This window comes from Bombina bombina, chromosome 10 (genome assembly GCF_027579735.1).
Source record: "Bombina bombina isolate aBomBom1 chromosome 10, aBomBom1.pri, whole genome shotgun sequence".
NCBI lineage: Eukaryota > Metazoa > Chordata > Amphibia > Anura > Bombinatoridae > Bombina > Bombina bombina.
In genome coordinates, this window is record NC_069508.1 from 60238484 (window position 1) to 60255223 (window position 16740).

A 16740-nucleotide genomic window follows, 5' to 3' on the forward strand; every position below is an offset into this window, starting at 1 on the left:
ACCTACAATTACCTACAATTAACCTAACACTACACTATCAATAAATTAATTAAACACAATTGCTACAAATAAATACAATTAAATAAACTAGCTAAAGTACAAAAAATAAAAAAGAACTAAGTTACAAAAAATAAAAAAATATTTACAAACATAAGAAAAATATTACAACAATTTTAAACTAATTACACCTACTCTAAGCCCCCTAATAAAATAACAAAGCCCCCCTACCCTATTCTAAATTAAAAAAGTTACAAGCTCTTTTACCTTACCAGCCCTGAACAGGGCCCTTTGCGGGGCATGCCCCAAGAATTTCAGCTCTTTTGCCTGTAAAAGAATAAATACAATACCCCCCCCCCAACATTACAACCCACCACCCACATACCCCTAATCTAACCCAAACCCCCCTTAAATAAACCTAACACTAAGCCCCTGAAGATCTTCCTACCTTGTCTTCACCATCCAGGTATCACCGATTGGTCCTGGCTCCGATATCTTCATCCAACCCAAGCGGGGGCTAGACATCCACTGAAGAAGTCCAGAAGAGGGTCCAAAGTCTTCCTCCTATCCGGCAAGAAGAGGACATCCGGACCGGCAAACATCTTCTCCAAGCGGCATCTTCGATCTTCTTCCATCCGGAGCGAAGCGGCAGGATCCTGAAGACCTCCAGCGCGGAACATCCATCCGGACCGACGACTGAACGACGAATGACTGTTCCTTTAAGGGACGTCATCCAAGATGGCGTCCCTCGAATTCCGATTGGCTGATAGGATTCTATCAGCCAATCGGAATTAAGGTAGGAAAATTCTGATTGGCTGATGGAATCAGCCAATCAGAATCAAGTTCAATCCGATTGGCTGATCCAATCAGCCAATCAGATTGAGCTCGCATTCTATTGGCTGTTCCGATCAGCCAATAGAATGCGAGCTCAATCTGATTGGCTGATTGGATCGGCCAATCGGATTGAACTAGATTCTGATTGGCTGATTCCATCAGCCAATCAGAAAATTCCTACCTTAATTCCGATTGGCTGATAGAATCCTATCAGCCAATCGGAATTCGAGGGACGCCATCTTGGATGATGTCCATTAAAGGAACAGTCATTCGTCGTTCAGTCGTCGGTCCGGATGGATGTTCCGCGCTGGAGGTCTTCAGGATCCTGCCGCTTCGCTCCGGATGGAAGAAGATCGAAGATGCCGCTTGGAGAAGATGTTTGCCGGTCCGGATGTCCTCTTCTTGCCGGATAGGAGGAAGACTTTGGACCCTCTTCTGGACTTCTTCAGTGGATGTCTAGCCCCCGCTTGGGTTGGATGAAGATATCGGAGCCAGGACCGATCGGTGATACCCGGTGAGGTGAAGACAAGGTAGGAAGATCTTCAGGGGCTTAGTGTTAGGTTTATTTAAGGGGGGTTTGGGTTAGATTAGGGGTATGTGGGTGGTGGGTTGTAATGTTGGGGGGCTTGGGTATTGTATGTTTTTTTTCCAGGCAAAAGAGCTGTATTTCTGGGGGCATGCCCCGCAAAGGGCCCTGTTCAGGGCTGGTAAGGTAAAAGAGCTTGTAACTTTTTTAATTTAGAATAGGGTAGGGAATTTTTTATTTTGGGGGGCTTTGTTATTTTATTAGGGGGCTTAGAGTAGGTGTAATTAGTTTAAAATTGTTGTAATATTTTTCTTATGTTTGTAAATATTTTTTTATTTTTTGTAACTTAGTTCTTTTTTATTTTTTGTACTTTAGCTAGTTTATTTAATTGTATTTATTTGTAGCAATTGTGTTTAATTAATTTATTGATAGTGTAGTGTTAGGTTAATTGTAGGTAATTGTAGGTAGTTTATTTAATTATTTTATTGATAGGGTAGTGTTAGGTTTAATTATATCTTAGGTTAGGATTTATTTTACAGGTAAATTTGTTATTATTTTAACTATTTTAGCTATTAAATAGTTCTTAACTATTTAATAGCTATTGTACCTGGTTAAAATAAATACCAAGTTGCCTGTAAAATAAATATTAATCCTAAAATAGCTATAATATAATTATAATTTATATTGTAGCTATATTAGGATTTATTTTACAGGTAAGTATTTAGCTTTAAATAGGAATAATTTATTTAATAAGAGTTAATTTATTTCGTTAGATGTAAATTATATTTAAGTTAGGGGGGTGTTAGGGTTAGGGTTAGACTTAGCTTTAGGGGTTAATACATTTATTAGAATAGCGGTGAGCTCCGGTCGGCAGATTAGGGGTTAATAATTGAAGGTAGGTGTCGGCGATGTTAGGGAGGGCAGATTAGGGGTTAATACTATTTATGATAGGGTTAGTGAGGCGGGTTAGGGGTTAATAACTTTATTATAGTAGCGCTCAGGTCCGCTCGGCAGATTAGGGGTTAATAAGTGTAGGCAGGTGTCGGCGACGTTGAGGGGGGCAGATTAGGGGTTAATAAATATAATATAGGGGTCGGCGGTGTTAGGGGCAGCAGATTAGGGGTACATAGGGATAACGTAGGTGGCGGCGCTTTGCGGTCGGGGATGTGGGGTTAATTATTTTAAGTAGCTGGCGGCGACGTTGTGGGGGGCAGGTTAGGGGTTAATAAATATAATACAGGGGTCGGCGGGGTTAGGGGCAGCAGATTAGGGGTACATAAGTATAACGTAGGTGGCGGTCGGCAGATTAGGGGTTAAAAATTTTAATCGAGTGGCGGCGATGTGGGGGGAGCTCGGTTTAGGGGTACATAGGTAGTTTATGGGTGTTAGTGTACTTTAGGGTACAGTAGTTAAGAGCTTTATGAACCGGCGTTAGCCAGAAAGCTCTTAACTACTGACTTTTTTCCTGCGGCTGGAGTTTTGTCGTTAGATGTCTAACGCTCACTTCAGACACGACTCTAAATACCGGAGTTAGAAAGATCCCATTGAAAATATAGGCTACGCAAATGGCGTAGGGGGATCTGCGGTATGGAAAAGTCGCGGCTGAAAAGTGAGCGTTAGACCCTTTAATCACTGACTCCAAATACCAGCGGGCGGCCAAAACCAGCGTTAGGAGCCTCTAACGCTGGTTTTGACGGCTACCGCCGAACTCCAAATCTAGGCCTGAGACTGCACACTGAACTCTACGTCACCACCCGCGACTGCAGAGCGGTGTGGCAAGGACTGATTACAAAGCGTGAGACTCTAACAGCCAGAATATACACCTCCTAACATCGGAGTGACTACAAACTGACCGCAGGGGAATATTCACGGCAGACGGCCCAGATATGAAATTTACCCCTCTTATCTTGTGAGTGTTTTTGAACCGTTTTTCATGTTTTAATAAATTGTTTTATCCCTACATTTGAGTCGGCGCTCCTCTCCTTTTCTCTTTTTTATACAGTTTCTTGGGAACTTTGGAAGTCCTTTTTGGAGGAGCAGCGAGACCACACACATATCTGTTTATTTCTCTCTGTGACTTGGGAGACATTTCTCGGACTCATACACCAGCTATTTTGACTCTGGACTTTGTGAGTACCTGTGTACTGGCTGTATGTTTAATCCAGTTACCAGTGTACCCATATGTTGACAAATATTTTATACAGGGTTTTTATTAATATCATATTGTTTGGGATAAGTTTATAGCGCTTTACCATATATTTTTATATATACACCTGTTTCTCTATAGCATACAACTATTTGTTTGGTTGATAAGGGCCAGTGTGTATCCTGTTTACGAAAAGAGGAGACATTGAATGTCAATATATGTGAAATAGGAAAAGTTTCCTAGAAAGTGAGATTAAGTTTGTATTAGTGTGTGTTGAGGTGCTATGTGTGTACAGGAAAAATTATGTGAATTTGCTGGAAAAGCCAGCCAATACCCTATCGGGAGGAAAACCAGTAATATCAGTCTCTGTAAAAAACAACACAGGAAATCATTTTAGACAGCCACGCAGCAACAATATTGCTCAAATCTTAACTTATACACTATAACCGAGAGATATCTCTAAAGGGACGTAGTTTCATTAAATCCAGTTTTGACTACAGCTAAGTAAGAACTACCTTGTAACTTTTATTCTTTTCTTTTTTTCTTTTTTTTTAAAAAGCTCTAGTCCCTCTTTATATAGATTTAAGCTATACCATTTGCGTATTAGACAGATATACTAGCTTAACCCACTTATGCTCCCTTTTATGCAAACCAAGAAACAACAAAAAGAAAGAGAAAGAAACCAAGAGACTATGAGAGAACAAAGAGACTTGAAATAGTCAGTTTTTGTTTTTCTTTTCCTTTTTCTCTGTAAGCAGGGGAAAACAAAGTCACTCAGTTCACATTGCTTCAATCATAATTGCCATATGAAAAAGGTATAATCCACCCTTTATGCAATTCTTCGACCTGCTGCACCAAGATACTTAATTCAGAGTCAATCCTTTCAAAGAATAAATTCTGTCAAACTCTTTCCCATAATGATTTTAACCTTTTTTAGTCACTTTTAGCTTAGTGCAGAAATATGTTTCCTTTCGGTGATAGAAAAGAGATATACATTTTAACCCGTATACTTGCAGTTCAGGAGTGTGCACTTCTAGTGCCGGCTATACAAAAAGATCTGCCTTCTGGTCCGGAGCGCCTTCACCTGGATTTGACCTCCGCTACACTTGCAGCTTGACCGAGACAGTCACACGAAGCCTGCTTGAACGCTGTGGCCCACTTCCTCCTTGCAAACACTCTGGGCCTTTCCGGAACTTTAGCGTGAGCTGTTAGATATGGATCCTTCCGCCGCACCCGGGCGGCTCTCGCAGGGACACGTCACCAGACCAGGCAGTGACACACGACCCACTGCACAGGCTCCTAGGTATCACCGGGACCACGGTAATTATGCACTCCCAGCTTTATTCCTGCCGGGTCACAACTTGTGGCAGTAAATCCCTCTATGAGGGGTACACTCTTCGAGACTTGTTTTATATAGGCTTTATATAGACTCCATACCCAGAGAATTCTCTTGTACTGAGCGGGTGTTTAGAGTGAGGAGAAAAAAAAGAACACTTCAACAGTTAAGAGCAGGTATGCGGCTCAGCCGCTAGCCTCACAGGCCTTTTAGACTTTCTTTCTCCTGCACGACGTCCCTCGCCGTGGCCCCACGAAAACCCCAGGGTCTGGGGCAATAGAGCAAAGAGAGGGGGGATAAAATGATGGTAGTCAGCCAGCACGCCGACTTGCAACCTGCGGCCAGTAGTCTCCACCCCCCCCCCGTGAGTCTATCACTCATTCAAAATCCTTTTCCAGCGAATCTCAGTTTCCAACGCATACGTCCTCACGTCCTGCGTGTGACTCTAGCCTGTAGCGTGAATCTCAATAGCCGGGCTGAGAGGTGAAAGCAGGGTAGATCTTCTACGGTCCTCAGATGTACCAATAGTAGTCTCAACGCGTTTCTACCGCCACTGTGCGGTCTTTCTCAAGAGGGAATATATCCACAATGGGAAAAGAGTTCTTTACATAGCTAGTAATCTGTTTTTATTGGTCGGGAAACGCTCCAATCACCATTTTTCAAAGTCTTTTCAATTGAGAGTTACAATCTAAATTTAAAACAACTTAAAAACATATTTAGTACTTGGAGCTGATATGATTATTACACTACAATTCATTATACTTATTGTAAATAGCACCAAATTTCATAGCAAAAAACTAAAAAACATTATTTCACGCTACAGGCTAGAGTCACACGCAGGACGTGAGGACATATGCTGTGAGCGTTGGAAATTGAGATTAGCTGGAAGAGGATTTTGAATGAGTGATAGACTCACGGGGGGCCTTTTGGTTTTAACTTTTATCATCATTACTTTGTATCATCCTTCATCTTACTAGAAGACCCGTTGGGATTAATTGATATGCAATAAAGACTGTCAACATTGCAAGTGCAATACAGCAGTGTTGTGCGCTCATTTTTAATTACCTACACTTGATTCTGGTTGCGCTTTATTTTCTCACAGATAAATGTTGGATTCTACCCTGCTCCGGGTGGCTCGAAGGACACCTCCGGTAAATCAGCTGCAACGGGTCCCTTGGCTATCTTGTTGTATGTAAACCTTTGTGGTTTAGGGTGAGATTTCTTTTCATATTATTTTGTTTTTGCATTTATTTGTTATTTTATATTATATTATTTTGTTTTTATATTTTTTATTCTTTGATCCATCCTAATATCACAAGTGTATGATTTTATTTTATTTTATTTCTGTTAACCTTATTTTGTATGTTGTATTTTGATTTTTATGATTAATATTTTTCCTATATTATTCACCAATAAGCAATATTGTGATAAGTTCCTCCACCCTGGTAGCAACAAGCACTGTTTAATTCCCTTTTTCTTACTTTTAACAGAAAAACACAATTAAATTCTATGGGGACAAATCAGTGATCAACCCCATGATCTCCAATACCCAAAATACTTCACAGAGACACTTATGCATTTATTTCTGTGCTTGGCATTTCTAAAAGTTTATTGCAAACCAGAGGTCAAGTCTTACAAAAAAAGTGTGGGAACTCACCAAGACTTCCACCTCCCTTACAATTAATTTTGTTTTATAAACACACACAGAAACACTCTATTTATATGTATATAATCTATACACCTTGGTTAAGGAAAGCAAATTAAAACCATCAAATGGCTGCCTTTGGGCCTACGACTCCTCCTCTGTCACACAGTCTCACCCACTTAAGGTGCCATAGTACTATTTTTGATGAGGGGAGCTAAAGAACCCAAGAGCAAGCCACACAGAAATGTAAGCACCAAATGTTCCACACAGTGTGGGGTGATCACACAGCAGGACCGCTGACAGGCTTGCATTTAGTGTATTGTAGGAAGTGTTACTGCCCATTACTAGAGGATCTCACTATCTCTCTAGCCAGACTGTGCTCCAGCTCCTCCCACCACCAGCAGCAGTGTTTACTGAAGTGTTTCTGTTCTCTGTCCGCTTCACTTGACCCCTGTTGGAAATGCTTTCTCTATATTAGGTTGGGTAAGTGTAAAGCTATAAATAGGCAGCTGCATAGTTTTTCTAATGACCGGTAATACTAATAATTTTAAAGATTTAGGGCTAGATTACAAGTGAAGTGTTATCTTAACGCACACCCGTAATGGGGCAAATTTGCCAGTTTACGAGCACACGTTAAATAACCAGCCATTACAAGTGGCTTAGTGCAATTAATCAGTGGTCAGATCGCTGGGTTGATTAAAAAAATGTGCCCCAATTGCTCCCCAAATAAAATTGACAGCTCCTTTCTGTAGTTTTTACTTTGAATATAAATGTATAAACATATAAACACATAAATATATTTGTGTGTGTATATATATATATATATATATATACACATATACACAGATAAATATACTGTATATGTATATATATATATATATATATATATATATATATATATATATATATACATATAAACACATAAATATATATGTATATATTCATATACCTATATATTTTTAATTTGCTTCCCAACGCTGCGTGAATTACCCCGTGCGCTGCACTAAGTTCTTTGCCGTGTCTCACGGTATCAGAACGGGACCCCCACTGGAGCCTATGGAAGCGCGCTCTTGTGAGCGCACGGCTTCCAGGCAATATGAACACAAGTTTTCATATTTGCAGTGCGCCTGACTTGTAATACCAGCGCACATTTGTGTGAGCTGGTATTACTGAATGGAGGGCAAATATTGCGCTTGTGAAAGCACAATTTTGCGTCCCACTCATAATCTAGGCCTTAGTAATTTATTTAAAAAAAATATTTATTTTTATAACAGTATAGAATTCAATACAAAGTTTATAAATGTCTTTTTTTTCAACTTTTCCTATTTTTTTTTTCAGGTACTAGTACTATTTATATAATTTTTGAGCAGCAACCATACAGGGTCAGAGACAAAAGTACATTAAACATCTCAAGATATTTAGTAAAACAACTTTGCAATATACTTTCATTATTTATTTTGTTCTCCTTTCCTGTAATTTAATTCTGAATATTGTGGGCTTTCCAATTCATATGAAACATGGAATTGCAGACACAGTTATATTCCACACATTCATTGGTTGCACACTCTAGTAAACCATTCATAACCATTCCTAATTGGCCACAGCAGAAAAGGTAACCTAAGTTACAATATGGCGGTGCCCACTGCATTATGAACATTAAAGGGACACTAAACCCAAATTTTTTCTTTTGTGATTCAGATAGAGCATGCAATTTTAAGCAACTTTCTAATTTACTCCTATTATCAAATTTTCTACCTTCTCTTGGTATCTTTATTTGAAATGCAAGAATGAAAGTTTAGATGCTGGTCCATTTTTGGTGAATAACCTTGGTTATTCTTGTTGATTGGTGGATAAATTAATCCACCAATAAAAAAGTGCTCTCCAGAGTTCTGAAGCAAAAAAGAAGCTTAGATGCCTTCTTTTTCAAATAAAGATAGCAAGTGAACGAAGAAAAATTGATAATAGGAGTAAATTAGAAACTTGCTTAAAATTGCATGCTCTATCTGAATCACGAAAGAAAAAATTTGGGTTCAGTGTCGCTTTAACTTTACCCTTATTTTTTTAATATTTAAACAACTAATATAATTTTTAAAATACAAATACAAATTAATCTCAGGTTGATCTTTGTTCTGAATACATCACTGAAACAATGATTTATCTAGTGTTTAATGACCCTTTAATTATTGGCTGCTGGTTATTCTAAACCATGATTTGAATTGTATCTATGCTGCTGTTAATACCTACAGGGGTATTAGTATTTAGTTGCTTCTATCTTATATAGAATTGCCATGAATGAGCAATGTACATATTTACCTCAAATTATATGTACTTTAATATTGTAAATTTATAACTAGATCAGAATTAAAAATGAGTTACTTAGTTTATACACAAGTTTTTCCAAGCTACATGAATGGGTAAGATAATTCTTTGCCCATTATAACCTGCTGCTTAAACGTCTCGTTTGGATAATCTCAACCTGTTATCATATAGTAATAATGTATTTCAGCAATTAAAGGGACAGTCTACAAAAGTATTTGTATTGTTTAAAAAGATAGATAATCCTTTATTATCCATTCCCCAGTTTTGCATAACCAACATATTATTAATATATTAATATACTTTTTACCTCTGTGATTACCTTCTATCTAAGCCTCTGCAGACTGCCCCCTTATTTCAGACTTGCATTTTAGCCAATCAGTGCTGACTCCTAGGTAACTCTACAGGCGTCAGCGAAATGTTATCCATATGGCACACATGACTAATGCCCTCTAGTTGTGAAAAAATGTCAAATACTTTCAGATAAGAGGCAGCCTTCAAGGGCTTAGAAATTAGCACAAGAGCCTACCTTGGCTTTAGCTTTTATCTAAGAATACCAAGAGAACAAAGAAAAAATGATGATAAAAGTTAATTGGAAAGTTGTTTAAAATTACATGCCCTATCGGAATCATGAAAGTTTATTTTTGACAAAACTGTCCCTTTAAGACTATAATTTCCTTTTCTTTTATTAATTCAATTTTTAGAGCTTTTTGACTTTGCAACACAAACATCTTTCTGACTAAGCAGTGGTATATTCCCTAAGAGATCCAATACATGAAGTTGCTTTTATTAAATAGTATTGTTTTTTTGTGAAACAGACATGCATTCATAAGATTTCAATTCATGAATTAGTCCTTTGAATTAAAAACATACAACTGTAATATCCATAAACAACAATTTATTAAATACAATATTTTCACAAGTGTACAATATAAATAAAAAACAAATAATTATCAAATAAATAATACAATAATAATTACAAAATAAAAATAACAAGAAATATATTTACATTTATGATATTCTAATGTTTTTTTTATTTTTTATCATTACTTGCACAGCTACAATTCACATCTAGTATTGGTTCACTAAAGTGCCATTACTTTACGCCATGTACACACGTTTAATTTTGACTATTTGAAGTGTTATGTAGGCTGTGCATTTCATGAACTCATTTTGCTAAGCATAAATAAATTAAATCTCAATAATAACACACAGTGCAATAAATACATATTTTTAAAATACAACTGCAATAAAAAATGCATTTAACCCTTTCGTGACAGGGTTAAAGTGCCTACATCGGAACAACTGTTCCGATGTAGACAAATTGAAACTACGCGATCGTGCATACGATCGCGAGATTTCAATTATTGGATCGCATCTGGGGGGCGTCCCTACAATCCTAGGAACGCCCTCCAGACCGCGATTAAATCCCTGAAGCACAGAAGGCTTCAGGACAGCCGTTAGTTATGACGTTCCATTCCGTCATAACGGCTTTAAAGCCCAGTCTAATTATGACGGAATGGAACGGCATAACGGCTTTAAAAGGTTAATGAAGCTATCTAAACATACACCATGATAGACAAACGCTAACACTATCAATACATGACAGCAACAAAAAATAAATAAAATGACAAATAAATACATACTATTGACACAAAAAATAGCATAATACTTATTATGCACAGAACAATAGATGGTAAAAACAAAGATAAATACTTTTGTATATTTAATCCCATTGGGATAAACCTATTTTACAGTCTGTTTTAAACAGGTACCACAGTTGTCGTTTGACTTTGTATTAGTTTATAAAACTAATAAGTTAAACAAGAATTGAAAAAAAAAACACATTAGCTAATTGGCTAATGGTATTCTACAAATCCATTGCATTGATAGGCAAAATTCACTAAAAGGTCCATCCAGTATCTCCAATAGTTAAGATGGAGTTTAGCCGAGTTAGTATAATAATTTATTTATTTTGACATTTCTTTCTGAAAACTGTTCTAAAAAAAATGTAATTTGTACACCCTGTATCTCCATATATTCTTTTCTCCTAAATCCCTTTTAGTGCCCGGGAGTTCTGTTGGTGGAAGTTCATAGAACAAACCAAGTCATTTTATTCAACATCTCGAAAAAATGTTCTTTTGATGTGGGTTCTATAGTGTTTGGTATTGATGATGTCATAGACCAATCAATGAGCTATAACATTGGTTAGTACCACGTACATTCCGTTTCTTCTTTCCTATGTAAAATAGATATATAAATATAGTGATATTTTCAGGTTGGTTTACTCATTAAATTGAACACAGAATTGATAAATTATTAATAAAAAAAGAAAACTTTACCAATTTTTCATAAATTTTAATAACATTTTTAAATTTATGTGATTACATTCTTCTGTATTTTTACTCATGTACTATAATTGATTCTATTCTATAGTTTATTACTTCTAGCAGTTGATTAATATAACAATTTTAGGCATGAAGAAAATTAAAGTAATGTAGCAAGAAGAAACAATTGGTTAATAAAACCCATATCACAATATCACAGAATATATCTATTAGCATTGCCACTTTTCAACCCCGTACTTATGACAAATGTTTGTTTCTTTAATTTGATTAATAAAATTTGAGTCATTAACTGTTATTACATCTTTTTATCTGACCATTTTTTTATTTGTCACTGATATTTCTATTTGATTAGCCATAAATTAGTTAGCTACATTGACATAATATTTACCTTAATATGGAAAATCACACGTCTTCAGCATTCTGGTAAATGCCAGCATCTTCAAGGGATTGGCAGCTACTGTTAAGCACAAAAACAAGCAACTCGGTAAATCATTATGTTTCATATTACAAATAATTAAAAAATAAATAGCATGCTTAAAGGGACACTGAACCCAATTTTTTTCTTTTGTGATTCAGATAAAGCATGACATTTTAAGCAACTTTCTAATTTATTCCTGTTATCAAATTTTCTTTATTCTCTTGGTATCTTTATTTGAAATGCAAGAATGTAAATTTAGATGCCGGCCCATTTTTGATTAACAACCTGGGTTGTCCTTGCTGATTGGTGGATAAATTCATCCACCAATAAAAAAAATGCTGTCCATAGTTCTGAACCCAAAAAAAGCTTAGATGCCTTCTTTTTCAAATAAAGATAGCAAGAGAACGAAGAAGATTTGATAGTAGGAGTAAATTAGAAAATTGCTTAAAATTGCATGCTCTATCTGAATCACGAAAGAAAAAATTTGGGTTCAGTGTCCCTTTAACATAATATAATTTTTTTTTTAAAACCACTGGCTTACCTGGAAGGAGTAAATTTCTTTGCTGTAAAATAAAAAAAACAAACATTAAATATATTTTAAATCAATATTCACACTATGAGGTGGATCACAATAATTTAGAAAAATGTATCTAATGATTTATCTACAATAATCCCTATATACTTTAATAGGGATTTTCTGTGGATAAATCATTAAGAGGACACTGAACCCAAATTTTCTTTCATGATTCAGATAGAACATTCAATTTTAAGCAACTTTCTATTTTACTCCTATTATCAATTTTTCTTTGTTCTCTTAGTATATTTATTTGAAAAAGCAGGAATGTAAGCAAGAGAGCCTACCCATCCTTGGTTCAGCATCTGGATATAGCTTGCTGATTGGTGGCTAAATGTATCAACCAATCAGCAAGCGCTACCCAGAATGCTGAACCAAAAAATGAACCGGATCCTAAGATTATATACCTGCTTTTCAAATAAAGATACCTAAAGAACGAAGACAAATTGATAATAAGAATAATTAGAAAGTTGCTTAAAATTGTCTGCTCTATCTGAAGTGTGAAAGAAAAAATTTGGGTTCAGTATCCCTTTAAATAAAGTTTTGTAACAGATTATGAGCGAATCCTATAATAGCTAACATGCCTCTTAATTATTCTAGATATACATTTTCCTGATAGATCTCTCAGTGTCTCCATTTATAAAAATAAAACTGATTAATGTAAGGCCAGTATTTTAAGTCTAATGACCTATTAGTAGATACTGGACAGTAATTATATTTAACTGATTTTAAGAAAACAGACAACTATATGCATTGTTACTAGAAAAAGTGGTATATATTCAGTGGATAAATATGTAATTTATCATTAGCAACATACTGTATATGCTTTATTTTAATCTACATTAAAACAGCTATTTAAGTGGTCTATCTCAAACCTTTAGAAAAACATATCTATTGATTAATCTACAAAAATTCCAATACACTTTAATGGTGATTTTATCTTGAAAACCATTATATATTATATGTTTTTTTTTCAAATGATTGTGATTAACACCTAAATGGTTGTGACTTTGTATATCTAATACCACTAAATATGGTTTGTGATAAAACAGCTATTGTCTTGTGTGATAAATATTCTAATTACATGGCTAAATTTGCCTACTGTTCTTACCTGATTTCCGAAGACGTTTAACAAGCCAGGCTAGTAAGGAAGCAGTAGACAAGACAGATGCACCAGTGGCTACAGCTCCTACAGTAATCTTCAAAGTGGGATCATCAGGAACTTGGGGACCTGGAATAATGAAAAAATAATTGTTTCAGATAGAGCATGGAATTTTAAACAACGTTCTAATTTACTTCTATTATTACATGTTCTTTGTCTCTTGTATCTTTTGTTGAAAAGCATTGACATAAGCTCAGGAGCGTGGTTGTGGAACAGCATTTTTGCAACAATGTTATACATTTCAAAAGCCCTAGGTGGCAGCCCTATTTCCTGCCATGTAGTGCTCCAGACAACAAAGTAAAAGTAAATTGCAAGCTTTTAAAAATTGTATGCTCTGTCTGAATCACAATATATATTTTTTGGATTTCATATCCCTTTAATCTCCAATAACATTTTAATATTTATTTTAAAAAAAATAACTTTGTGTAACTATGTTGACTGCTTTGTGTCGGTTATTTATAAGAGATATGCTAGTGTTTACAACTGAAAAAATGTTTTCCAAATAAGTGGATATAGTAAAATTAGCTGCCTTATTAGTAATGTTCCAAAGTGAAGGATGCTTTGCTACCAAATACCCAACTGAGAAAAAAAATACAATTTTAGTCAATATAGCGTTATTACCTTCGCAAGTGGGAATAGTAGCGCTCCATTTGCCATCACTGCTGCACTCTAAAGTATTTGATCCATTTAGAAGCCATTCACTTTTGCAATCAAATTTACACACAGTGCCAAATTTGAAGTCTCCAAGAACATTAGTACAATTCATGATGCCCATGTCTGGAATAGGAAGAGTTCCACATTGCACAGCTGCAAAGAACAAAGAATAAATATATTAATATTTGTAGATTTTTGTTACAGAAGAAGCATCATAAAATAAGCTATTGGAGCAATGAGTTTCTTTGCTCACTAATCAATTAAAATAAAATTATTTTCTGGAGTATATTGTGGTTCTGAAACTTGTATCAATGAAATTAAATCTTAATAGCAGCCATTAACTATGCCTAAACTACTTTATCTATTATTACAAACCTACAGCATGTAACAGTTACCTTTACATGTTGGTGTAGAAGAGGTCCACTCTCCAGAAGACGCACAAGTGAGCTCTGATGCACCCATTAACTTGAACCCTTCTGCACAAGTAAAAGAACACCTGGAGTTGTAAGATGATTTTCCCTGGCAATCAATATGTCCATTTTCTGGGGCATTTAAAGATGGACACTGAACAGCTGTGAAAAAAAGAGAGATGAAAATAGCTAAATAAATTAATCTGAACTGTATATAAGAAAAGGCAAAGTGCAACAGATAAATTGACCATTAATAGTAAATGAATTAAATGATAGATAAACAAGTCATAAAACATTTATATTTATATATTTTTATTAAAGAGATATACAATACCCACGTACTATAAATGCTCTCTCTTGAAAATTATTTCAAATAAATTTGGAAATCCAAGTTAAAAACTTTCAATAATTACACATTAAGTTAAATATGTACTGTTTCACTGTACATATAAAATCAAATACAGTAAAAAAAAAATAATTACCAATCAAACAATGATGCTAAATAATAGACTTTTGCTTGAGAATAAATATATTATTTTGACTTATATATAAGCACACAAATTAATTCACTGCTGATCACATGCAAACAATGTTATTGTATGCACATGATGTAACAGTTACCTTCACATGTTGGCCCAGAAGAGGTCCACTCTCCAGAGGCTTCACAGTTGAGCTCTGATCTTCCGATTAACTTGAACCCTTCTGCACAAGTAAAGGAACATTTGGAGTTGTAAAACGATTTTCCTTGGCAATCGATATATCCATTTTCTGGGGCTTTCAAAGATGGACATTGTACAGCTATAAGAATAAAAATGGTAAAAATAATGTAATTGGTAAAACAAAACTGGACAGCTTTTGAGAAAGGGCAAAGTCCAATAGTTATCTGGGTTATAAATATTAACTGAATGAAACAATACCTATGTACATGCCTATTCAAATTAAACAAAATCTACCTATTGGTTCAATTAATTATGCAGTAGGCATGTATTGTTTCTAAAGTTCATGCAAAATCAAATGAAATAAAAAAAATATCCCTTTTAGCCTTTAATAAAATTATATAAATTGAGAATGTCAGTCAACATTTAAAATATGGTACAGACAAAAGTTTAATATATGTGAGTAATGAGCATTTGATTAAGGTATGTTAGATTTAAAATAATAAACTGTTGCAAATACTTATAGATTTATTACCCAAGTATATATATAAATGTAATTTATATACATTAAATACCTTGACACTCAGGTACTATGGCGCTCCAAGACCCAGATGAGGAACACTGCAGTGACTCAGTTCCAATTAAGACAAAACCTTCATTGCACTGGAAAGAGCAATTTGAGTTATATTTAAATCTTCCAAAATCATCTTCGCAGTCCATCGTAGCTTGTTCAGGGTTTGTAAGATCTGGGCATGACACAGCTATGAGAAAATAACAATATTGTTTATGATCATAATAATAAGCAGATTTTTTAGGATTTGTAAATATGAATATAGTCACTCTATACATGTATTTAACAGTTCTATATAGTTGTGAGAATATAGATTATTTACCTTTACATATTGGTGCTTCTTCTGTCCACTGTCCAGGAGCAATACAATGTAGAGAGGGCGACCCAACCAATGCAAAGCCTTTAACACAACTAAAATTGCAGGTAGCGTTTTCTGGTAGATTGTCTTCTGCATTAGAACAGCTGATTAATCCATATTGTGGTTCAACTGGACGCTCACATTGAATAACTGTCCAAATAACAAAAAAAAAATGGTTTATTATATATATAGTAGCACTACTTTTATAATTTTTTTAAAAAACAGATTGTTCTGAATCTGATACATACGATACATATCTGAAACTTTACAATATAATACTCTGGTGAATTCAAAATAATGTACGGAAATTATGATATTTTTGTATACCTTCACAGTGAGGAATTTCATTTGTCCACTCTCCTTGTGCTGTGCATTGGACGCTTTCTGATCCAATCAAAGCAAATCCTTCGGGACAATTGAAATGACAACTTGATTTATATGTGAAGTCCCCATTAGTAAGGCTGCAGGTAACTGTTCCTTGGTCAATGTTATTTATTGCTTGGCACTTGACAGCTAAAATAAAACAATGGTATTATTAATGCTTTATTAATAGAATTCCAATAATTAAGTTTTGTCTCTAAAACGTAACTACCCAATAAAGATAGTATTACCTCACAAGGACATTGATTTTCAATTAACTTTATTTGTACTTATTCAGAATTATAAGTCTGGACAAAGTTATTTTATGATAACATCAGAATATGTCTGTTTGGACAGTGAGGTATATTTATGCCCCTGTGTTTACACGTTTTCTATTTTAGGCTCATTATATTTAAGAATAAAAATCTT

General features: G+C 35.1%; 1 protein-coding gene across 1 annotated transcript in view; it reads right to left on the reverse strand.

The window, feature by feature from the left end:
* Positions 1-9683: 9683 nt before the first annotated feature.
* The window catches only part of LOC128640711 (uncharacterized), a 75054-nt gene continuing 67997 nt past the window's right edge, over positions 9684-16740 (reverse strand). The window contains exons 25-34 of the mRNA XM_053693138.1: positions 16279-16464; positions 15916-16101; positions 15598-15783; positions 14988-15164; positions 14352-14528; positions 13924-14109; positions 13252-13371; positions 12108-12129; positions 11537-11605; positions 9684-11039 (exon numbers count right to left, since the gene is read on the reverse strand). Coding sequence (XP_053549113.1) covers positions 11551-11605; positions 12108-12129; positions 13252-13371; positions 13924-14109; positions 14352-14528; positions 14988-15164; positions 15598-15783; positions 15916-16101; positions 16279-16464 — 1295 coding nt within the window. The 3' untranslated portion in view covers positions 9684-11039; positions 11537-11550. The remainder of the gene's footprint in view (positions 11040-11536; positions 11606-12107; positions 12130-13251; positions 13372-13923; positions 14110-14351; positions 14529-14987; positions 15165-15597; positions 15784-15915; positions 16102-16278; positions 16465-16740) is intronic.